Source organism: Nerophis lumbriciformis, linkage group LG26 (genome assembly GCF_033978685.3).
Source record: "Nerophis lumbriciformis linkage group LG26, RoL_Nlum_v2.1, whole genome shotgun sequence".
In the NCBI taxonomy this organism is placed as follows: domain Eukaryota; kingdom Metazoa; phylum Chordata; class Actinopteri; order Syngnathiformes; family Syngnathidae; genus Nerophis; species Nerophis lumbriciformis.
The window spans coordinates 29,264,315-29,290,769 of NC_084573.2; the positions used below are offsets into that span (position 1 = coordinate 29,264,315).

General features: G+C 37.0%; 1 protein-coding gene across 1 annotated transcript in view; it reads right to left on the minus strand.

The window, feature by feature from the left end:
• The window catches only part of sptlc2b (serine palmitoyltransferase, long chain base subunit 2b), a 79,365-nt gene extending 71,024 nt beyond the window's left edge, over positions 1-8,341 (minus strand). The window contains exon 1 of the mRNA XM_061987049.2: positions 8,095-8,341. Within this exon, the coding sequence (XP_061843033.1) occupies positions 8,095-8,238 (144 nt within the window). The 5' untranslated portion in view covers positions 8,239-8,341. The remainder of the gene's footprint in view (positions 1-8,094) is intronic.
• Positions 8,342-26,455: the final 18,114 nt, after the last annotated feature.

Below are 26,455 nucleotides of genomic sequence, written 5' to 3' on the forward strand. Positions count from 1 at the left end.
CAGTCTGGTGTGCCGTGGGAGATTATCTAATTTCACCTAATTAGGTTAAAAATATTTGTTGCAAACCAGTAATTATAGTCTGCAAATTATGTGTTGTTGTTGAGTGTCTGTGCTGTCTAGAGCTCGGCGGAGTAACCGTGTAATACTCTTCCATATCAGTAGGTGGCAGCCGGTAGCTAATTGCTTTGTAGATGTCGGAAACAGCGGAAAGCAGCGTACAGGTAAAAAGGTGTCTAATGCTTAAACCAAAAATAAACAAAAAGGTGAGTGACCCCAACAAAAGGCATAGAAGCTTAGGGAAGGCTATGCAGAACGAAACTAAAACTGAACTGGCTACAAAGAAAACAAAAACAGAATGCTGGACGACAGCAAAGACTTACAGCGTGTGGAGCAGACGGCGTCCAAAAAGTACATCCGTACATGACATGACAATCAACACCAAAATAAGAGCGCAAGACAAGAACTAAACACTACACACAGGAAAACACCGAAAAACTCAAAATAAGTCATGGCGTGATGTGACAGGTCGTGACAGTACACCTACTTTGAGACAAGTGCTATAGTGATGCATGGTTGGTTATGGTTTGAATTCATATCCGACAATTGCGACAACAACTTTTTACTGTCAACTGAGTTTCATTTTTTAACGATTTCCGCTAGTGGTGTGCCTCCGGATTTTTTCAACGCAAAAAATGTGCCTTGGCTCAAAAAAGGTGGAAAAACACTGGTCTACATAACATGTACCGGTAAAGGTGGTTCTTTGGTCAAAATGTTGCATAGATGATGTTTTACAGATCATCTTCAAGCCGATTTCTGACAGTCGCTTCAGGATGCGCCGTTTTGTGGGCGGTCTTCTTTACGTGGCTCACCTTTGACACCGTCTTTTCTCCGTCATCTTTGTTGTAGCGGTGTAGCGTGCAAGGACGGTAGTGGAAGAAGTCTCAAAAGTTGGAGCTAACTGTTTTAATGACATTCAGACTTTACTTAAATCAATAACGAGCAGCATCTCCTAATCCGTGGCTCACTAATGCAACAACAACGCCAGAAATGTGTCCCGTGAAAAACCGTCCGACCGGAACTCTCTAATAACTAAAGTTCCTTGGGTGAATAATGTAAACTCACTACACCGGTAGTTTTTAGCACTTTCATAGTTAGTCTACTGACAGATATAAGTTAGAACTTTACACTACTTTATATTAGAAATGGCAACAGCGGATGATGAATGTCACATAAGAAGAAGATAGAAAAAAAGGAGATTATCAACTATGGTGTTGGCACAGATTACAATGGCGCGCGCGCGCGCATTTTCAGGATTTATACAGATCCCAAATAAAGATCAGCAGGCACCAGAAGGTAAGACAAGTTGTTTTTGCATCATATTGCAAGACAAAACGCTAGATAATATGTCTGCTAATGGGTGCCACTTTGCGGTCCTTATACACACTATAATAATACTTGTGTGTTGAAGCACAAAATCGTCTGACTAGGGTAGCCGTAATGCTCCCACAATCCATCGGCTTCATAGTTTACCAAAGTCGTACCAAAACATTTTTGACAGATTTTTGAGCGCCGTGTGTAATGTTCTATATTTTCAATGGAACGTTTAAGGTTTTGGTGTTGTTTACTGGCCTCATCTTGCAGTCTACACGTATCTCTTATGTGTGACTGCCATCTACTGGTCACACTTATCATTACACCATGTACAAAATAAAATAGCTTTGAGGTCGGTAAGCCCAACCAGAATTGTTCCGTACATTAGGCGCACTGGTTTATAAGGCACACTGTCAATTTTTTTATAAAATGAAAGCATTTTAAGTGCGTCTTATAGTCCGAAAAATATGTTTTATGGAACGTGTCCATAGCGATATATTTTAAGATAGTTTTATCACCCAGTCCTACCATAAAATATCCTTACAAATGTATAATAATAATATATATAATAATAATATATATATATAATAATAATAATCTCGCCACACCTAGTGTGTGTGTGACAATCATTGGTACTTTTAACTTTTTCTTTATTACAAAAACTACTGATTCAATATTTGCCACCATTGATGAGGCTATGCTACAGCAAACATAGCAAGAAGAGGTGTAATAAAAAGGTTAAAAAAAATAAAACAACTTCCATATCTAATTCATATTTTATAATATTTGCACATGTTTACCTTTGTATTTGCTTCTGTAATAAAATTGTAAAATGTCTAAGCTATTTTATGGACACCCTATATTGACACAGGGATAGCTAATGTCAACGTAATGAAACAAATAAACCATCCAGGTAACCTCCGGTCATTGGAAACAACTAGTTAGCTTAACTTACTTATCAATAAATACAGCAAAATTAGATCTGCTTCTTCCTACTACTTTTCGGACATGTTGAATTGTGCAAATGTACAATGTAATGAAACAAGTAAACCATGTGTTTAAAAAAAATGGCATTCAGGTAACTTCCAGTCATTGGAGACAACTAGTTAGTTTAACTTACTACTTATCAATAAATACAGCTTAAATGAGATCTGATTCTTCCTACTACTTTTTGGACATGATGAATTGTGCAAATGTACAACAAATTGTTCGAAACATGTCTGATACAAATAAACTCTGCTTTTCAAAATAATGGCGTATAGGAAACTTCCGGTTATTGGAGACACCTTGTTAGCTTAACTTAATAAATACAGCTTAAATAAGATCTGCTTCTTCCTACTACTTTATGGAAATGTTGAATTGTGTAAATGTACAATGTATTGAAATAAATAATTTATGTATTTCAAAAATAATGGCATCCGGGTAACTTCCGGTCATTGGAGACCACTAGTTATCTTAAATTACTTAGTAAACATATCTTAAGTAAGATCTACTTCTTCCTACTACTTTTTGGACATGTGGAATTGTACAAAGTATTGTTTGAAGCATGTCTGAAATAAATAAACCCTTTATTTCAACATATTGGCACCCATGTAACTTACATTTATTGGAGGCAACCAATTGAATAATAAATACCGTTTAAATATGATCTGCTTCTTCCTACTACTTCTCAAACATGTTGAATTGTGCAAATGTACAATGTATTGAAACAAATCATTTTTGTATTTCAAAAATAATGGCATCCGGGTAACTTCATCATTGGAGATAAGTAGTTAACTTAAATTACTTAATAAACACATCTTTGGAGACAACTAGTTAGCTTAAATTACTTAATAAAAACATCTTAAGTAAGATCTGCTTCTTCCTACTACTTTTCGGACATTTCATTTCATTTTTATTTATCTCCTTCATTGATGTGCATCTTTGATCGATAGACAATTATACCACAATTTTTCAATTTTACATTTACACACCAATGCCTGAGAAGGAGCAGGATGAAGAAAAATCTTATATTTTCCTGCCCCCTTCAACATAATACGTAGTCTTACTTAATAATATCATATAAACCAACAATTACATCCAAATATAACGAAAACATACAAAAAAACACAAGTGCAAAACTTCATGAAGTACAAACCGAACAAAAAAAACTAAATAAGTACCGTATTTTTCGGAGTATAAGTCGCACCTGCCGAAAATGCATATTAAAGAAGGAAAAAAACATCTAAATCGCACTGGAGCCCGGCCAAACTATGAAAAAAACTGCGACTTATAGTCCGAAAAATACGGTAATATACACCTCACGGGATGATACAAAACATACAAAACCAGGCAAAAAATAAGTAAAATAATAAATATAAAGCAAAATGTAAACACTTATGGCTGTCCATATGATCTTATTGTTCTGTCTTTATATATTTTTTTCAATTGGAATATATTTGTACAATCTTTTATCTCATTGTAAAGAGAATTCCATAGTTTAACCCCCACCACTGATATGCACATTTGTTTTAAAGTTGTCCAAAATTAGATCTGCTTCTTCCTACTACTTTTCGGACATTTGGAATTGTACAAATGTACAACGTAATGAAACACGTAAACCATGTATTTCAAAATAATGGCACCCATGTAACTTCCATTTATTGGAGGCAACTAGTTAGTTTAACTTATTTAATAATAAATACCGTTTAAATAAGATACGCTTCTTTCTACTATTTCTCGAACATGTTGAATTGTGACACATAAACCATGCATTTCAAAATAATGGACTTCCTGTAATGTCCTACCATTGGAGACAACTAGTTAGCCAGTTAAACTCCATTAAATCAATTAATATCACACTGGACTATAAACAATAATGTAAATGTTGAAACACGTAAACCATGTATTTCAAAATAATGGCACCCTTGTAACTTCCATTTATTGGAGGCAACTAGTTAGTTTAACTTATTTAATAATAAATACCGTTTAAATAAGATCCGCTTCTTTCTACTATTTCTCAAACATGTTGAATTGTGACACATAAACCATGCATTTCAAAATAATGGACTTCCTGTAACGTCCGACCATTGGAGACAACTAGTTAACCGGTTAAACTCCATTAAATCAATTAATATCACACTGGACTATAAACAATAATGTAAATGTTGCTTATTGAACGGGAATCCAAGCAAAGAGACAACAAAATGCACATGTTAAATGTGTTTAACGTGACAATAGTAAAAGGTAAACACACATTTGTTTGTTGACATGGCGGACAACTTTACATATTCTAACCAATTTAATGGGGTTCTTCTAATATTTTGTTTAAATAGTAGTTTTTATTCATGGGGTTTGTTAGTAAGATCTGCTTCTTCCTACCACTTTTTGGACATGTGGAATTGTAAAAATGTACAACGTAATGAAACACGTAAACCATGTATTTAAAAAATAATGGCACCCATGTAACTTCCATATATTGGAGGCAACTAGTTAGCTTAACTTATTTAATAATAAATACCGTTTAAATAAGATCTGCTTCTTCCTACTATTTCCCGAACGTGTTGAATTGTGACACATAAACCATGCATTTCAAAATAATGGACTTCCTGTAACGTCCGACCATTGGAGACAACTAGTTAGCCAGTTAAACTCCACTAAATCAATTAATATCACACTGGACTATAAACAATAATGTAAATATTGCTTATTGAACGGGAATCCAAGCAAAGAGACAACAAAATGCACATGTTAAATGTGTTTAACGTGACAATAGTAAAAGGTAAACACACATTTGTTTGTTGACATGGCGGACAACTTTACATATTCTCACCAATTTAATGGGGTTCGTCTAATATTTTGTTTAAATAGTAGTTTTTATTCATGGGGTTTGTTAGTAAGATCTGCTTCTTCCTACTACTTTTCGGACATGTGGAATTGTACAAATGTACAACGTAATGAAACACGTAAACCATGTATTTCAAAATAATGGCACCCATGTAACTTCCATTTATTGGAGGCAACTAGTTAGTTTAACTTATTTAATAATAAATACCGTTTAAATAAGATCTGCTTCTTCCTACTATTTCTCGAACGTGTTGAATTGTGACACATAAACCATGCATTTCAAAATAATGAACTTCCTGTAACGTCCGACCATTGGAGACAACTAGTTAGCCAGTTAAACTCCACTAAATCAATTAATATCACACTGGACTATAAACAATAATGTAAATATTGCTTATTGAACGGGAATCCAAGCAAAGAGACAACAAAATGCACATGTTAAATGTGTTTAACGTGACAATAGTAAAAGGTAAACACACATTTGTTTGTTGACATGACGGACAACTTTACATATTCTAACCAATTTAATGGGGTTCTTCTAATATTTTGTTTAAATAGTAGTTTTTATTCATGGGGTTTGTTAGTAAGATCTGCTTCTTCCTACCACTTTTTGGACATGTGGAATTGTAAAAATGTACAACGTAATGAAACACGTAAACCATGTATTTCAAAAATAATGGCACCCATGTAACTTCCATATATTGGAGGCAACTAGTTAGCTTAACTTATTTAATATTAAATACCGTTTAAATAAGATCTGCTTCTTTCTACTATTTCTCGAACGTGTTGAATTGTGACACATAAACCATGCATTTCAAAATAATGGACTTCCTGTATGGAGACAACTAGTTAGCCAGTTAAACTCCACTAAATCAATTAATATCACACTAGATTAAAAACAATAATGTAAATATTGCTTATTGAACGGGAATCCAAGCAAAGAGACAACAAAATGCACATGTTAAATGTGTTTAACGTGACAATAGTAAAAGGTAAACACACATTTGTTTGTTGACATGGCGGACAACTTTACATATTCTCACCAATTTAATGGGGTTCGTCTAATATTTTGTTTAAATAGTAGTTTTTTTCATGGGGTTTGTTAGTAAGATCTGCTTCTTACTACTTTTTTTTGGACATGTGAAATTGTACAAATGTACAACGTAATGAAACACGTAAACCATGTATTTCAAAATAATGGCAACCATGTAACTTCCATTTATTGGAGGCAACTAGTTAGTTTAACTTATTTAATAATAAATACCGTTTAAAAAAGATCTGCTTCTTCCTACTATTGATGACTACATGTTGAATTGTGACACATAAACCATGCATTTCAAAATAATGGACTTCCTGTAACGTCCGACCATTGGAGACAACTAGTTAGCCAGTTAAACTCCACTAAATCAATTAATATCACACTGGACTATAAACAATAATGTAAATATTGCTTATTGAACGGGAATCCAAGCAAAGAGACAACAAAATGCACATGTTAAATGTGTTTAACGTGACAATAGTAAAAGGTAAACACACATTTGTTTGTTGACATGGCGGACAACTTTACATATTCTAACCAATCTAATGGGGTTCGTCTAATATTTTGTTTAAATAGTAGTTTTTATTCATGGGGTTTGTTAGTAAGATCTGCTTATTCCTACTACTTTTAGGACATGTGGAATTGTACAAATGTACAACGTAATGAAACACGTAAACCATGTATTTCAAAATAATGGCACCCTTGTAACTTCCATTTATTGGAAGCAACTAGTTAGTTTAACTTATTTAATAATAAATACCGTTTAAATAAGATCCGCTTCTTTCTACTATTTCTCGAACATGTTGAATTGTGACACATAAACCATGCATTTCAAAATAATGGACTTCCTGTAATATCCGACCATTGGAGACAACTAGTTAGCCAGTTAAACTCCACTAAATCAATTAATATCACACTGGACTATAAACAATAATGTAAATATTGCTTATTGAACGGGAATCCAAGCAAAGAGACAACAAAATGCACATGTTAAATGTGTTTAACGTGACAATAGTAAAAGGTAGACACACATTTGTTTGTTGACATGGTGGACAACTTTACATATTCTAACCAATTTAATGGGGTTCGTCTAATATTTTGTTTAAATAGTAGTTTTTATTCATGGGGTTTGTTAGTAAGATCTGCTTCTTCCTACTACTTTTCGGACATGTGGAATTGTTCACATGTACAACGTAATGAAACACGTAAACCATGTATTTCAAAATAATGGCACCCATGTAACTTCCATTTATTGGAGGCAACTAGTGAGTTTAACTTATTTAATATTAAATACCGTTTAAATAAGATCTGCTTCTTTCTACTATTTCTCGAACGTGTTGAATTGTGACACATAAACCATGCATTTCAAAATAATGGACTTCCTGTATGGAGACAACTAGTTAGCCAGTTAAACTCCACTAAATCAATTAATATCACACTAGATTAAAAACAATAATGTAAATATTGCTTATTGAACGGGAATCCAAGCAAAGAGACAACAAAATGCACATGCTAAATGTGTTTAACGTGACAATAGTAAAAGGTAAACACACATTTGTTTGTTGACATGGCGGACAACTTTACATATTCTCACCAATTTAATGGGGTTCGTCTAATATTTTGTTTAAATGGTAGTTTTTATTCATGGGGTTTGCTCAAAAATGAAATGTTTGACGGTTGAGTCGTGTGACGTATGTATGGCGCCTCAAAGGCACATTTAAAATAAAAAAATAAAAAATACGGCAAAAAAAAATATTCTTAGCTTTATCAAAGAAAAGGTCAACATTTAGCTCGGAGATGTGAAAGGGTTCGGGGGGGGCCGTCCTCCGTGGAGCGGTTGAGGGGCGGGCGGGCCTCACCTTCTCCCCGGGGCGACGATACTTCTGCGGCTGTTGGAACAGGCAGTGGTTCTTCACGAAGCCATTTTTGCTCGCTTTCTGGCCACTCGAGGCGCGGCGACAGACGTCCCCGTTGAGCAGTTTGTTGGCGGAGCTCTCCGTCATCGCTGTAGGCTCGGCTGCGCGGCGGCTAATGTCCCGAACTCGAGTGGCCCAACTTGGGTGCGGATAATCGGGAAGTCATGTATGAAACTCCTGAGAAACGCTCCGGTCGACGCCCACTGCGCTGCGTCTGCACGAGCCCGCCGGAAGTGCACGCCCCCCGACGCGCTGCCATTGGCTCATGCGCTGGAGGGTGCGCGAAGATCGTTTATTGCCGTAAGAAAACCTTCTTCTTGCCTGACATCGCCCGCCAATGCAATATTAAGGCATGTACATCCCGGAGTGAGCGCTCTTAGTCTTAGTTTTGTCTTTGTCGAGTGTCACCGGTCTCGCCCTGAAGCCCTGCCCATGGAAATAACCCATAATAACCTTTGGTCAGGCGTCAACCCAATACCCTCTCTGTGACGTAGCTTCTCACCTGAGCAGGTACGCCACTCTTTACTGGTCAAGGTTGTCACCAAAGTGAGTCACAGGGAGGGCCTCTTTTATATAGTGAGGTTGTACTGTACAAACATACATACTGTACATATATATTCACTTTACAAACATACAAACCCCGTTTCCATATGAGTTGGGAAATTGTGTTAGATGTAAATATAAACGGAATACAATGATTTGCAAATCATTTTCAACCCATATTCAGTTGAATATGCTACAAAGACAACATATTTGATGTTCAAACTGAGAAACATTTTTTTTTTTTGTTGCAAATAATCATTAACTTTAGAATTTGATGCCAGCAACACGTGACAAAGAAGTTGGGAATGGTTGCAATAAATACTGATAAAGTTGAGGAATGCTCATCAAACACTTATTTGGAACATCCCACAGGTGAACAGGCAAATTGGGAACAGGTGGGTGCCATGATTGGGTATAAAAAAAGATTCCATGAAATGCTCAGTCATTCACAAACAAGAATGGGGCGAGGGTCACCACTTGGTCAACAAATGCGTGAGCAAATTGTTGAACAGTTTAAGAAAAACATTTCTCAAGCAGCTATTGCAAGGAATTTAGGGATTTCACCATCTACAGTCCATAATATCATCAAAGGGTTCAGAGAATCTGGAGAAATCACTGCACGTAAGCAGCTAAGCCCGTGACCTTCGATCCCTCAGGCTGTACTACATCAACAAGCGACATCAGTGTGCAAAGGATATCACCACATGGGCTCAGGAACACTTCAGAAACCCACTGTCAGTAACTACAGTTGGTCACTACATCTGTAAGTGCAAGTTAAAACTCTCCTATGCAAGGCGAAAACCCTTTATCAACAACACCCAGAAACGCCGTCGGATTTGCTGGGCCTGAGCTCATCTAAGATGGACTGATACAAAGTGGAAAAGTGTTCTGTGGTCTGACGAGTCCACATTTCAAATTGTTTTTGGAAACTGTGGACGTCGTGTCCTCCGGACCAAAGAGGAAAAGAACCATCCGGATTGTTATAGGCGCAAAGTTGAAAAGCCAGCATCTGTGATGGTATGGGGGCGTATTAGTGCCCAAGACATGGGTAACTTACACATCTGTGAAGGTGCCATTAATGCTGAAAGGTACATACAGGTTTTGGAGCAACATATGTTGCCATCCAAGCAACGTTACCATGGACGCCCCTGCTTATTTCAGCAAGACAATGCCAAGCCACGTGTTACATCAATGTGGCTTCATAGTAAAAGAGTGCGGGTACTAGACTGGCCTGCCTGTAGTTCAGACCTGTCTCCCATTGAAAATGTGTGGCGCATTATGAAGCCTAAAATACCACAACGGAGACCCCCGGACTGTTGAACAACTTAAGCTGTACATCAAGCAAGAATGGGAAAGAATTCCACCTGAGAAGCTTAAAAAATGTGTCTCCTCAGTTCCCAATCGTTTATTGAGTGTTGTTAAAAGAAAAGGTGATGTAACACAGTGGTGAACATGCCATTTCCCAACTACTTTGGCACGTGTTGCAGCCATGAAATTCTAAGTTAATTATTATTTGCAAAAAAAAAATAAAGTTTATGAGTTTGAACATCAAATATGTTGTCTTTGTAGCATATTCAACTGAATATGGGTTGAAAAGGATTTGCAAATCATTGTATTCCGTTTATATTTACATCTAACACAATTTCCCAACTCATATGGAAACGGGGTTTGTACATATACACATCCTGTACATATGCATTCACTGTACAAACATACATATACACATACTGTACATATACAAGTACATATACATACATACACTCATGCATATAATCACGTTTCATCGAACATATATTAACGTTGTTGCCCTACGGTAAACTGAGTAACACATGGCACACTGACAAAGCTTAACATATTGTTACTATAACAATCTACAAGGTTAATATAGTCTGCTTCTCTTTCGTCCCCTCCATTTATCTGCTTTCTTTTCTATTTCAAGTTATCATTACATACGTGTATTGTTGCATTTGAACAATTGTATTGTTGATAATAGAGGTAATGATTGTTATTATTCATTATCAATAGTGCTATTTATATTGGTATTTGTATTGCTCCATCTGTAGTGTAATAATGTTCATTGTCATTTCTGTATTATTTATTTCACTAACTGCTTCTTTGCTATCACTTTTACCATCATATTTGTACATATCCTATTTGCTGATGTTGTTCTATTGTTGTTATTGTTGTGTTTGCTGTTGTTGTTGTCATCTCTCTGTCTTATCCCCCTCTTGTGCCCACAATTTCCCCCTCTGTCTTCCTTTTTTTCCTCTTACAATTCCCTCCTGCTCCGGCCCGGCTGCACCAAATAATAATATAAATCTATTTAATAAAGTCAAATACAAATAAGGCAACAAGAGAAGTATCCCACACTTCTCTTTTGTAAAGTAAATTTGTACAGCCGATATGGGCATCTACATCAACTATATGATTTGCCTGAGAAGCTGGACAGGACAAAAAATAAAAAAATAAATAATAATAATAATAATAAATAAAAAAATACATTAAAAAAAATAAAATAAAATAAATATATATATATATATATATATATATATATATATAGATAGTGAGGATGTATGGAGTGTGTAGATGTACTTTCTTTTTCAAATATTGTACATGGTCACGTCCTAAATCAGGGATGTCAAACTCGTTTTCATTGAGGGCCACATCGCAGTTATGGCTGCCATCAGAGGGCCACTTGTAACAGTAAATAATGTATGAATTTGCCACTGTGTTTTCATTATTAATTATATAAATTGTTTTAAGTAGACGGTTGACTTTACAGTAAAAATTTTACATTTATAACATTTTACTGTAAAATAGTGTTTTTGAATTTTTTTTATTTTTTTTTACAAAAGTGTAAAAACAGTACCACTGTTTTTTAGAGGGGGGGTTACGGAAAAAGCTGGCAGCTCAGTTGCCAGAATGTCTGAGTTGAATATACATTGGTTTTTACAACATTATATTGTTAATGGAAAAACAGTACAAGTTCCTTTTTTATTCTGGCAACGTAGCTGCCAGTTTTTGTACCGTAAAAACAAATGGATCGTTTTTTCCATTCACAGTAATACACCGTTAAAAACAAGATTTTACAGTCAAAAACCGGCATGTCATACAACAGAATTTTAACGCAAAAAAATGGTTGTTTTTTTCCTGATTTGCAGTAATATGCTGTAAAGAACACCGTAAAATGTATTGTCATTTTTATTAATTTGATGGGTAGTTTGCTGTAAAATCATAAGTCAAGCAGATATTTAAATATTTATTTTTATTTAGACAAAATGTTTGGAAAGTATATTATACTGTAATATTTGTTGCAATAATGGATACTATTAAAGTTTAAAAGGTATGCAATTTCAAACAATACATATATTTTTTCTGTCAAAATGAAATAAATCAATTACATTTAGTGAGAAAATATTAACTACTTTATTGACACACATCATTTCCAGGTGTTTGCAGGCCAGATAAAATAATGTCACGGGCCAGATCTGGCCCCCGGGCCTTGAGTTTGACACCTGTGTCCAAAATCTTATGTTTCTGCATGGGTGTCCAAAGTGCGGCCCAAGGGCCTTTTTTGTCACCCAACTTGTATTCATTGGTCCTAGGCTTTGTGTGGCCCCAAACAAGTTTAGTTTATTCTCCCATTTTCGGTCTTTAATATTATTTATTTATTGTTATAAGACTCCTATCACAACTAGGGGATTTATGCAGTGTTTTATCAATATAATGCTCCACTGGGATTCAAACATTTTTTAAAGGCCCTGAAATGGGCAAGATTAGGGAAAAAAAGAATTTAAATATTCATATTTGTATATATATATATATATATATATATATATATATATATATATATATATATATATATATATATATATATATATATATATATTTATCATTAATACAAAAATATATTCTAACTTGGTTGATATTTTAAAAATGTTATGTGAATAATAAAAAGGCAGATTCCTGCATATTTACATTTTTGTGGAATTTTTTCATAGTTGTTTTGCCATCATTTTATTTAATTTTTATCCTAATTGTGTGTTCTTCATATGTGCAGTAATGCTGATTTTCTTTTTAATCCAATACCAAGTAATATTCTGGCTGGTATCGGCGATACCGATCGGATACTTTGTGCAAATGGACCCAACGTGTTTCAAAAAGTTGTGTATTTTCAAATAACAACATAGCTATCTGAAAACAAACAGTAAAAATGTAAGAAAAAAAATAGCAAAAGCTTACATTTTTAAACAAATAACCATAACAATATGATTCGTCACCTATAAAATATTAATTTAAATATAATATCTCTTTTTAGCATTTAGCTCTTGACGTTTCAGTATGTGGCCCTTGATTGAAAAGGTTGAGACACCTTTTTTCTAAACTCTTATAAGCTATCAAAATAAAAAATAAAATATACTTAAAATATAAACAAAGTTTAGTTAATTAAATATAAAATAATTAAAAAAAATTATAATTAGAAAAATTACAATAACCATCATAAACACTGTTAAATGTATAACTGAACATTAATATTTTCGTACAGACATAATTTTGGACACACGAGGTTATGCAGTTACACAATGGTATTATTTTTATTTTATTCTTACAAGCAAAAAAACGGCAAATCTTAAAGAAACGTTTTAATAATTAATAATAATATCTTTAGTCACCTATAATACAAAGCTGACACAATAACTGTTTTTAGCATTTAAAAAAATGTTTTTTAATATGGCCCTGCATACTAGACACCCCTTATCTGAAATATTAGCTCTTAAAATACAAATAAAAAATACTTAAAATTAGTTCATTAAAAAATAAAATACTAAGTCATGCATTATTTTGAAAAAACTCAACAACCATAATAAACACGGTTAAATGTATTTATATTTTCGTACAAGCAGCATTTTTTTGACACACTCGGTACACAATTGTATTATTTTTTATTCTATTCTTACAGAACAAAACAATAGTAAAAATGTAAGAAAAAAGAGCAAAAAACTGGGCTGTAATTGTCAGGCTTGTCCCTGACAGTTTGACTGTGTTTTAGTTTTTTCTCTGCGTTTGTCTTAGTTTTCTGTCCAGCACTTTTATTTTGTCTTTATTTCCTACTTGTCTCCCTGAGTGCTGTGTCCCCTCAGCTGTGGCTGATTGGCACCTGGCCACACCTGGTGTCAATCAGCCAGCTGCTATTTAAACCTGCCTTCCCCTCCAGTCAGTGCTGGATCATTGTCATTTCTACTTGTCGTTGTCAGTGTAGCCGAATGCGGTAGCGGTAAGCTATATTCTGTAGCTGTTTGTAGTCTGCTGTCTTTTTGTTCCTCGTCTTCCAGTTCTTGTTTCCCTGGCATCCTGTTTCCTGTTCCTAGTTCCTGGTTTGTGTTTTTTCCTTTATTTTATAAACATTAAATCTTGTTTTCCCGTATAACGCCTTCCGCCTTCTCTGCATCTTGGGGTTCGTGTCCTACAAACTCTGACAGTAATGAGCTTAAATGTTCCAACTAATAATTCATAATAATATAGTCACCTATAATACATGGCTGGCACAATTATCTGTTTTAGCATTTTATTTGAAAAAGAGAAAATATCAATGTGGCCCCCACATACTTTGACTTTTCAGTATGCGGCCCTTGGTGGAAAACGTTTGGACACCGCTGAACTAAAGTATCGATATTTTAATTTGAGGAACGATATTCAAGCATAAAGGTCTGGTATCGCTATTTCAGTATCGATCCACACATCACTAATGTGTAGAAACAAATATTCAACATTGTCCATTTTCATGTCTTTTTTAACAAATGTAATGAAAGCTAAATACTTTTGTAGATTATTGTCAAAGTTTATCCAGTGTTTTATGAATTAACACATTTAGTGATCTTAAGACAACAGCTGACATTTTAGTGGCCGAGTGAATATGTTTGTTTATTGTTATCAGTTCTGTGCAAATTAATTGACCTTCTGGGCATCCTTAAACTTTTATCTCATCTTATCTTTTCTCAAAACACAAATCAATTGAGTGCAAGAACAGCTTTGGTTCTTCAGCACTAGTCTGTTAGCTGTACTGTACTCTAGAAAAGTAACTGATTTGCATATTCAAGTTACTTTTCCAGGTCTCCTGTATACTGCAAAAAAGTGTATAAAAATCATACAAGTATTCAATGGTGCATGATTTAATGATTTTCAGAATATGCCGAGCATAAACACTTGTGGGGCCACAACCACTAGAGAGGGCCACATGACCATAACCTGGGCTTTTGTAAAGAATATTTCTATCATTTAAATCCGTCAGTTATAAAATACAACGTCATAAAAGCTAAAATAATAATCACATTTGATTATTAAGCTCAATAATAAGGTTGTTTGAGCTTCCCTGTTCACTCGACACAGACGTCGTAAAGTCATCAAGGCTCACGTTTATGCATTTTACACACAACATAAACACGTGAGAACCAGAATGAGGTGATAGAAAAAAGGTAAAAATGTAATAAATATAATTGTGGCAGCATCGTACAAAGTTGTTTAAGTTTCACTTTTGCATCTCATAGCACATAACTGTGGTGCGTTCAATGACCATAGATTACATTTCAAAAACAAGCGTCACTAGATTTTAAAGAAAGATGCACACATAATAAATATAAGTAAGATGGTGCTGTTGTGTGTTTTTTGCCTTTTGTGGCTACAGCGCTGCTTTTTGATGAACTTTTGTATCCGCTTCGGCGCAGCCATGGCCATGTTTGCATGTGGCCTTCTGCCATAAAGGAGTCCACGTGGAGGCCGGAGGAGATGCGTAAGAAGAGGCAGAGCTAGTGTTGAGAATTGCATGGAAGAGCTTCTTTAAAAAAAAAAGTTTTTTTAAATAAATGAAATATTTGATTTATTTAAAAAAGGAATGGACAAGCTTTTTTTAATATATATATATATATATATATATATATATATATATATATATATATTTCATATTTCATTTTATTTATTAAAAAAGGGAAGAGACTATCTTTTTTTCTTTAAATTTTTTTTTTTTTTTTTAAAAGGAATGAGCTTTTTTTTTAAATTTACTTTCATTTTTCTTATTTGAAAAAAGGAATGAACAAGCTTTTTTTTTCTTCCTTTAAGTTATATTTATTTTATTTAAAATTAATAATTGACAAGGTTCTTTTTTTTTTTTTAAATTATTTAAAGCAAAAATGATTTTATTTATTTAAAAAAAGGAATGGACAAGCTTTTTTTCCTCTTTAAATTTCTTCTTTTTTTTTTTTTAATTCTACCTATTTAAAAAAGGAATGGACAAGCTTGTTTTTTTCCTTTAAATTATTTTCTTTTTTAAAATTTTATAAACTTTTTTTTCTAAAATTAATTTAAAAAAAAAAGGAGGAATGGACGAGCTTCATGGAGCCCTGAGCATGTATCAGACACTTTAAATCTCCCTGGACTGATTCTTGCTCATTCGCGCGAAGCGGACATTGGCTAGTGGGTAGCCTAAGAGAGCTAGCTCTCTTGGTTGCTTTGTTGGGTCTGTTCCTATCTCTTAATACTTTATATTACATTTGTCTCCAAGATTTTGTAAATAAAATAAACCAGAATTTTACTGTAAAAATAACAGTAGTACTTTTTTTTTTTTTTTACATTTACACTTATGTACTGTAAAAACAATTATGGATTTAACAATTAAAAATACTGGCAGCTCGGTCACCAGAATTGTGCTATTAAAATGAAAGTGTTACCGTTTTTCCATTTACTGAAAAAAAAAAGAATTTTACTGCAAAATTATAAGTGGTAGAGTTTACGCTAAAATAATTCTGTGGAAAACAATCACATAGATTTTACGGTAAAAATAAACTTACATTTTACCGTAAAAATAACAGTAATACCGTTTTTTCATTTAAAGTAATGCACTGTGGAAAAAAGTCACTACATTTTACGGTAAATACGGCTGATTTGCCAGAATTTTACCGTAAAAGTGGTAGTTTTTCACTTTACAGTAATTCTGTGTAAAAACAACCTAAGAGATTTTACGGTAAAAAAAACTGGTAGCTCATTCGCTAAAATGTCGCTGTAAAAATAACAGTAGTACCGTTTCTCCATTTACAGTAATGCACTGTAAAAGCAATCGTAGATTTTACAGTAAAAAAAAAAACTGTTAACTCAGTCGTCATAATTTGACTGTAAAAATAAAAGTGGTACTGTTTTTTCATCAGTACTGCACTGTAAAAACGTCAGTAGATTTTACAGTAAAAAAACGGGCAGCTGAGTTGCCAGATTTTTACCGTAAAATTAGAAGTGGTGCAGTTTACTCTAAAGAAATTATGTGAAAAACAAACACGTAGATTTTACGGTAATAAAAAACTGGCACCTCAGTCGTTGCAATTTTACTGTAAAAATAACAGTAGAACCGTTTTTTCATTTAAAGTAATGCACTGTGGGAAAAAAGTCACTAGATTTTACGGTAACAAACGGCTCATTAGCCAGAATTTTACCGTAAAAGTGTTAGTTTTTCACTTTACAGTAATTCTGTGTAAAAAAAATTCAACTGCTGGTAGCTCAGTCGCTAAAATGTTGCTGTAAAAATAACAGTAGTACCGTTTCTCCATTTACAGAAATGCACTGTAAAAGCAACCGTAGATTTTACGGTTAAAAAAAAAACCTGGCATCTCAGTCTCTTAAATTTTACCGTAAAAATAACAGTAGTACTGTTTTTTAATTTCATAGAAATGCACTGTGAAAAAAAGTCACTAGATTTTACGGTAAAAAACGGCTCATTTGCCAGAATTTTACCATATAGGTGGTAGTTTTCACTCTACAGTAATTCTGTGTAAAAAAAACCAAAAAACTAATTTTACAGGAAAAAAAACTGGTAGCTCAGTTGCTAAAATGTAGCTGTAAAAATAACAGTAGAACCGTTTCTCCATTTACAGTAATGCACTGTAAAAGCAACCGTAGATTTTACAGTAAAAAAAACAAACTGGCAGCTCAGTTGCCATAATTTGAATGTAAAAGTAAAAGTGGTACTTTTTTCCATGTTCAGAAATGTAAAAACAACGTCCGTATATTTTAGCAGTAAAAAAAAAAAAAAAAAAAAAAAAAGCAGCTCAGTTGCTAAATTTGGAGTGCTGAAAGTGAGTGTCATTTTTGTATCTTGCTTATTTAGTTGTGTCACCAGTCTGCCCCTAGGTGGCAGTATTGGCCCACATATAGGCGTTTATGTTGCTTTGCTGAAGCACTGATGTGCACTTTTAAGTTGTGTCATCCATGATTAAGACATTGACGATAACATCAGATGATTTGATTCTTTAATCAATTCTTTTTTTTTTTGTTTTGTATCCTCTCAAGGTCGTAACCTTGAGCTGCGGAATAATGGAACGTCGGCCCTTAAAGCTCGCCGACGAGCAGAGAGGCACTTAAGCTCCTGTCCGATCCAAAGCAGATAAGGGCGATAAGACAGCAGCTTTAATGGGATCAGCGCCGGGGTTACGTGGATGTTAGCGGAAGACATTCTGATAAAACTGTAAATTATATGTCTATGACCAATAATAATAATAATGTGTTCTAACAGTGCCACCCTAATGACCAACATTCAAATGCAGTAGCGTAGGGAATGTTCACCACTGTGTTACATGGCCTTTCCTTTTAACAACACTCAGTAAACGTTTGGAAACTGAAGAGACACCTCTTTTAAGCTTCTCAGGTGGAATTCTTTCTCATTCTTGCTTGATGTACAGCTTAAGTTGTTCAACAGTCCAGGGGTCTCCGTTGTGGTATTTTAGGCTTCATAATGCGCCACACATTTTCAATGGGAGACAGGTCTGGACTACAGGCAGGCCAGTCTAGTACCCGCACTCTTTTACTATGAAGCCACGTTGATGTAACACGTGGCTTGGCATTGTCTTGCTGAAATAAGCAGGGGCGTCCATGGTAACGTTGCTTGGATGGCAACATATGTTGCTCCAAAACCTGTATGTACCTTTCAGCATTAATGGCGCCTTCACAGATGTGTAAGTTACCCATGTCTTGGGCACTAATACACCCCCATACCATCACAGATGCTGGCTTTTCAACTTTGCGCCTATAACAATCCGGATGGTTCTTTTCCTCTTTGGTCCGGAGGACACGACGTCCACAGTTTCCAAAAACAATTTGAAATGTGGACTCGTCAGACCACAGAACACTTTTCCACTTTGTATCAGTCCATCTTAGATGAGCTCAGGCCCAGCGAAGCCGACGGCGTTTCTGGGTGTTGTTGATTAACGGTTTTCGCCTTGCATAGGAAAGTTTTAACTTGCACTTACAGATGTAGCGACCAACTGTAGTGGGTTTCTGAAGTGTTCCTGAGCCCATGTGGTGATATCCTTTACACACTGATGTCGCTTGTTGATGCAGTACAGCCTGAGGGACGAAGGTCACGGGCTTAGCTGCTTACGTGCAGTGATTTCTCCAGATTCTCTGAACCCTTTGATGATATTATGGACCGTAGATGCTGAAATCCCTAAATTCCTTGCAATAGCTGGTTGAGAAAGGTTTTTCTTAAACTGTTCAACAATTTGCTCACGAATTTGTTGACAAAGTGGTGACCCTCGCCCCATCCTTGTTTGTGAATGACTGAGCATTTAATGGAATCTACTTTTATACCCAATCATGGCACCCACCTGTTCCCAATTTGCTTGTTCACCTGTGGGATGTTCCAAATAAGTGTTTGATGAGCATTCCTCAACTTTATCAGTATTCATTGCCACCTTTCCCAACTTCTGTCACGTGTTGCTGGCATTAAATTCTAAAGTTAATGATTATTTGCAAAAAAAAAAAAGTTTATCAGTTTGAACATCAAATATGTTGTCTTTGTAGCATATTCAACTGAATATGGGTTGAAAATGATTTGCAAATCATTGTATTTCGTTTATATTTACATCTAACACAATTTCCCAACTTACATGGAAACGGGGTTTGTATATTATCATTCATATTTACCAAACATGTTTTGATGTCAAAACAAAAGCTTAAATATATTAGGAACTATTTTCTGCAAGTTTAGTGCCAGGAAGCTACAGCTGTGCTCTAAAGGGTGAGCATGACTAATGTGGTGTGGTATTAACGGTCTTGCCTTGCATCATTTACAGACCAAACTGGTCTGACTATGGTCCCTTTGAAAAAAATCCATGAAAGTGCCATACTGTCTAGGTCAGGGGTCGGAAACCTTTACCAGCCAAAGAGCCATTTTGACCAGTTTCACAAATTAAAGAAAACAATGGGAGCCACAAAAATCTTTTGAAATTTAAAATTAAACAACACTGCATACAAAGTTATTTTTTTGCTTTGTGCTATGTACCGTATAAACCAAGGGTCTCAGACACGCGGCCCACACCTTAATATGAAAATTGAATGTTAGTGCGGCCCGCGGGTTTAATATGAATGGCGCTTGACAGTGTCATACTTGTCAACCCTCCCGAATTTTCCAGCAGACTACGAATTTCAGGGCAACTGTTCTCTCGAACGTGCCGTGATGGTACAGCATTTAGCGGCCACTACAACCAGCGCGCCCGCCACGTTGTATGGGGCTTCTGCTTGCTCACGTAAGTGACAGCAATGCATACTTGGTCAACAACCACACAGGTTACACTGACGGTGGCGGTATAAAAAACTTTAACACTCTTACTAATAATGCGCCACACTGTGAACCCACACCAAACAAGAATGACAAACACATTTCGGGAGAACATCTGCACCGTAACACAACATAAACACGACAGAACAAATACCCAGAATCCCATGCAGCCCTAACTCTTCCGGGCTACATTACACACCCCCGCTACCAAACCCCGCCCACCTCAACCGACGCACAGAGGGGGGGGTTGGTTGATGTGTGAGGGAACAGGGTTGGGGTGGGGGCGGGGTTTGGTGGTAGCAGGGGTGTATAATGTAGCCCGGAAGAGTCAGGGCTGCATGAGATTCTGGGTATTTGTTCTGTTGTGTTTATGTTGTGTTAAGGTGCAGATGTTCTCCTGAAATGTGTTTGTCATTCTTGTTTGGTTTTGGTTCAAAGTGTGGCGCATTATTAGTAAGAGTGTTAAAGCTGTTTTATATGGCCACCGTCAGTGTAACCTGTGTGGCTGTTGACCAAGTATGCCTTGCTGTCACTTACGTGTGCAAGCAGGAGATACATATAACGAGAGGCTGAGCTGGCACGCTGTTTATACAGATTGTAGAGGGCGCTAAATACTGTACCATCATGGCACGCCCTTATTATTATTATTATTATTATTATAAGGGTGAAAATCGGAGAATATTAATCCCGGGAGTTTTCTGCGAGAGGCACTGAAATCCGGAAGTCTCCCGGGAAAATCGGGGGGGTCGGCAAGTATGCAGCTGAGCCGCATCAGAGTGATCAAAGAGCCGCATGCGGCTCCGGAACCGCGGGTTGCCGACCCCTGGTCTAGGTGACTTTTCCTCTTTTATCCCCATTTTCGTCATTTTGACTTTCTCTTCTCACTCCATGCAAAGAATCAACCGCAACACATTGGCTGTTAGCGTGTCACTCCCACTGATCAGTGAACACTTCCTGCGTTGCTTGGTTACCAGAGAGCGAGTGTCTTTGTTCGTGCAACCAACCTTGCTTCCATACTTCCACTTTCTTTCGACAAAGAAGGGAAAAAAATTATAGACGTTTTGGCAAACATTTTTTATGGATATGGATTACGTGTCTCTCGATATATATTGATATTGTTTTATTGAACACATAAAATGACGCAGCAGGCCATATAAAATTATGTGGTAGGCCATATAAAATTATGTGGCGGGCCACCTAAAATGAAGGCTGGGGGCCACTTAAAATAATATTGCGGACCAGGCCACCTAAAATAATGTAGGGGGCCACTTAAAATGCCACGGCCGGCCACTTGAAAAATGTAGCGGACCAGACTACATATAATAATGTGGCGGGCCACATAAAATGACGCAGGGTGGGCCTCGTAAAAAAGAAGTGAAAGACCAGACTACATAAAATGACGCAGGGTGAGCCTCATAAAAAAGATGTGGCAGACCAGACCACATAAAATAAAGTGGAAGACCAGACCACATTAAATGAAGCGACGGGCCACATAAAATGAAGTGGTGGGCCACACAAAATAATCATGCAGACCACACAAAATAATCATGCAGACCACAAACCACGTAAAATAATGTGTCAGGCCACATGAAATGACGCAGACCAGACCACATAAAATAAAGCGACGGGCCACATAAAATGAAGTGGTGGGCCACACAAAATAATCATGTAGACCACAAACCACATAAAATAATGTGGCAGGCCACATGAAATGACGCAGGGCCGGACTCATAAAATAATGTGGCAGACTAGACCACACAAAATGATACGGCGGGCCGCGTAAAATTAAGTGGCAGACTAGACAATATTAAATAAAGTGGCGGATCACACAAAATGAAGTGGCGGGCAACTTAAAATAATGTGGCAGACCAGACCACATCAAGTAAAGTGGCGGGCCACATAAAATGATGTGGCGACCCACATTAAATGAAGTAGCAGACCACACAAAATGATGTGGCGACCCACATTAAATGAAGTAGCAGACCACACAAAATAATGAGGCAGACCAGACCACATAGAATGAAGGGACAGGCCAATTAAAAATGTGGCGGACCAGACGACATAAAATGAAGTGGCGGACCACACAAAATATTGGGGCGGGCCACATAAAATGATGTGGCAGACCACATAAAATAATGTGGCAGACCACATAAAATAATGTGGCAGACCACATAAAATAATGTGGCAGACCAGACCACACAAAATGAAGTTGCGGGCAACTTAAAATAATGTGGCAGACCAGACCACATCAAATAAAGTGCCGGGCCACATAAAATGATGTGGCGACCCACTTTAAATGAAGTAGCAGACCACACAAAATAATGAGGCAGACCAGACCACACAGAATGAAGCGACAGGCCACTTAAAAAATGTGACAGACCAGACGACATAAAATGAAGTGGCGGACCACACAAAATAATGAGGCAGACCAGACCACATAGAATGAAGCGACAGGCCACTTAAAAAATGTGGCAGACCAGACCACATGAAATAATGTGGCGGGCCACCAGAAATTACACAGGTCGGGCCACATAAAAAAAGGTGGCAAACCAGACCAAACCACGTAAAATGACGTGGCAGACCAGACAACATAAAATAACGTGGCGGACCACACAAAATAATGGGGTAGACCAGGCCACATAAAATATGTGGCAGACCAGACGACCTAAAATTAAGTGGCGGACCACACAAAATAAGGCAGACCAGCCTACATATAATGTGGCAGGCCACATAAAATGACGCAGGGCGGGTCACATTAAATGATGGTCTTGAGTTTGACACCTGTCCTGTAAAAGTGAGAAGATGACAAATAAAACAACGTTCCCAACTCTATGACCTCACGCTGAAAGTCAAAACACCCCCGCAGCTCTTTCCTGGAATAAAGATGCAGGATGAGGCGTCCATCACTTCCTGTCACTGCACATCCCGGCGTGGTTGACGTGCACCCCCATTAACAGTTGGTTGGGGGGGTGCCGTCACTGCTGTGTGGCTGCAAGGCTTCATTCTGACTGACACAACCATTAGACGTGGTTCTGCCTGTCTAAGTCCTCCACCCTAATAGATTCCCATCATGGAAGATGCAGAGAGGCAGGCCAGGGCACATATTTAGTCATTTCCTGGCCAGCAGTCGACTGCTGGGGTATATATATGAGGAGTGGCCTGAATATGCACCAGGAACTAATGGTGGAGAAAGGAAGGAGGAAGCTCGGGTGTTGCTTGTCACCATGGTGGATTAAATGTTTATATATTATATATATGTATTTATGTATAATATACTAGGGGTGACAAGATCTTGCAAGATTAAAACGTGTAAGGTCTGCAGTAAGTTTGTGAAAAGTAGTCAGCAGAAAGCCAGTAATAATAATAATAATAATAATAATAATAATGGATTGTAGTATTCTTTATGTTGCAGTACTCACCCCCACTGATGATCCAAAATGGACTGATGCACTTTCACTGTAAGCTCATCATGGATTTGTGTCAGGGCGACTGCCCTGCCAGGTGTTCACAACGGTCCCCACTGGCCTTCCATCGCCTCACGGCGAGAAGATCTTTTTGATCTGAGCACAAGTCAGTTTAGCGAGGAAAAAAACGATGACAAAAGAACCAGATGAGATCGTCACACAGGCTTGTCTCTCGGCGTGAGTGAAGGTCTGCATGACAGCAGGTAGGAGTCGCATGGTGTCGCTGCGCTAAGGATGACTTTTGTGGCGCCACATGAGATCTCGTGTTAAATCATATCAGAGCCGCAATTGTTTTTCGTGCCTTTTTTTGGGGGGAAAAAAGGGTTTGATCAAGTGAAATTAGTCAGAGAACAATTATAGGTATGAAAACACTCACCCTATCAGTCTTATGCTGTTTTTAAATTGAAGTGGAGTACCGTATTTTCCGCACCATAAGGCGCCCTGGGTTATAAGCCGCGCCTTCAATGAACGGCATATTTCAAAACTTTGTCCACCTATAAGCCGCCCCGTGTTGTAAGCCGCATCTAACTGCGCTAAAGGAATGTCAAAAAAACAGTCAGATCAAACTTTAATAATATATTAAAACCAGCGTGATGTGGGCGCGCATGGAATCGTATATCAACATGGACAGAGCTGCGTGAAAAAAGCCACCCGGCCTCTTCGCGTAAACTTAAACTTACCTTAACCACTCGCTCATCTTTTCTTCATCCATCCCTTCGAGTTAGCTTTTATGATGACGCCGGCTGGAAAGGTCTCTTTTGGCAAGGTCTTCCTTTTGAATATCACCATGGGTGGAAGTTTCTGGCCATTAGCATGGCAAGCTAGAACCACAGTGAAGGATGACTTCTCATTCCCTGTGGTGCGAATATTCACCGTACGTGCTCCCGTTGTATCCACAGTGCGGTTCACAGGAATATCAGTTGCTGTGAAATAGTAATCCGTGTGCGGATGGAGAGATTGCGTCTTTTCATGAACCGGAAACCTGTCGCTTAGTAGGAGCCATTTTGTGGTCTTTACAGATGTAAACACACAAAGGAAATGAAACGTACGGTAATATCCGCGCGCTTTTTCCTCTTCTACGCGGGCGGGTGGTTGCTTACAGTAGAAGAAGAAGCGCTTCCTGTTCTATGGGGGCGGGTGCTTACCTTGGCGGTTGCTTGCGTAGAAGAAGAAGCGCTTCCTGTTCTACCGGGAAAAAAGATGGCGGCTGTTTACCGAAGTTGCGAGACCGAAACTTTATGAAAATGAATCTTAATATTTATCCATATATAAAGCGCACCGGGTTATAAGGCGCACTGTCAGCTTTTGAGAAAATTTGTGGTTTTTAGGTGCGCCTTATAGTGCGGAAAATACGGGTAGTAATTTGTTTTGATGACACTTAGTAGTCAAAATAATTAGTGACATTTATTTTTTTATGTGCTGTATTTTTCGGACTATAAGTCGCAGTTTTTTTCAAAGTGCTGTTTTAGACGGCAATATTGCTCAATGATTATTAGGTATGTTTAGTTTGTGTACCGTACTTAGCTGTTGTGTAGCTGCTACACACTCCTATTTACAATGCTCTTTTTTCACTACAATGATGTCCAGGGTGTACCCCGCTTTCCGCCCGAATGCAGCTGAGATAAGCTCCAGCACCCCCCGCGACCCTAAAAGGGACAAGCGGTAGAAAATGAATGGATGGATGGACTTAAAAAAAATACACCATGCAAAGCCAGAGCATGAGTGCAAGTGAGCACAAGTACCAACACAGCTCGAGTGAGAGAAAGCTGGCACTAAAAATAACTTCTGGAGCGCCTGTGATGTTGTGTGCCTTTTTACTAAAGCCAGCTAAATTAAAAATGTCCTCAAAAATATTTATAAAAATAAAAATATCTCGTCGTGTGAATGATAATATTTTAGTGAGATCTTGCTTAAACAGAAATGCACCGAGCTAAAATATGTGAAACAATGTTAATACTTTTTTTAATCAATTTAATTAGATGCATGTTTTGTACATAATCAAATTAATGGGGATTTGATGATATTTTCAGTGCAAAATAATTATTCTCTTTTAATAAACTATACATTGAGCACATCTACTATTTCACAGAGATAAAACAGCAGCTTCAAAACAATACTTTAACATTGAAATCTTTCACACCGCAATTTCTAAAAAAACAGATTGTATGTAACATATGAAATCGACTGAATGCCAAAATGTGACCAGGCTGTATGCTGCCAAGACTTATTTTAAATGATAAATGGGTTATACTTGTATTGCGCTTTTCTACCTTAAAGGTACTCAAAGCGCTTTGACACTATTTCCACATTCACCCATTCACACACACATTCACACACTGATGGTGGGAGCTGCCATGCAAGGCGCTAACCACGACCCATCAGGAGCAAGGGTTAAGTGTCTTGCTCAAGGACACAATGGACGTGACTAGGTTGGTAGAAGGTGGGGATCGAACCAGGAATCCTCAGGTTGCTGGCACGGCCACAGTCCCAACTCCGCCACGCCGTCCCCACTTTAGGCTCAACTTTGGCAAAAAGTAAATTAAGCCAGACGATCATCACCATGACAATTCCAGTAGATGCAAACAATACAAAATGCAAGTTCTGTGGTGTCACGTACGGTATACTAGGGGTGCACACAAAAAAAATTGCGATTCCCAATAGATTCATCATTTCTAAAAATAATAAATTAAAGAGGCTTTTAGGC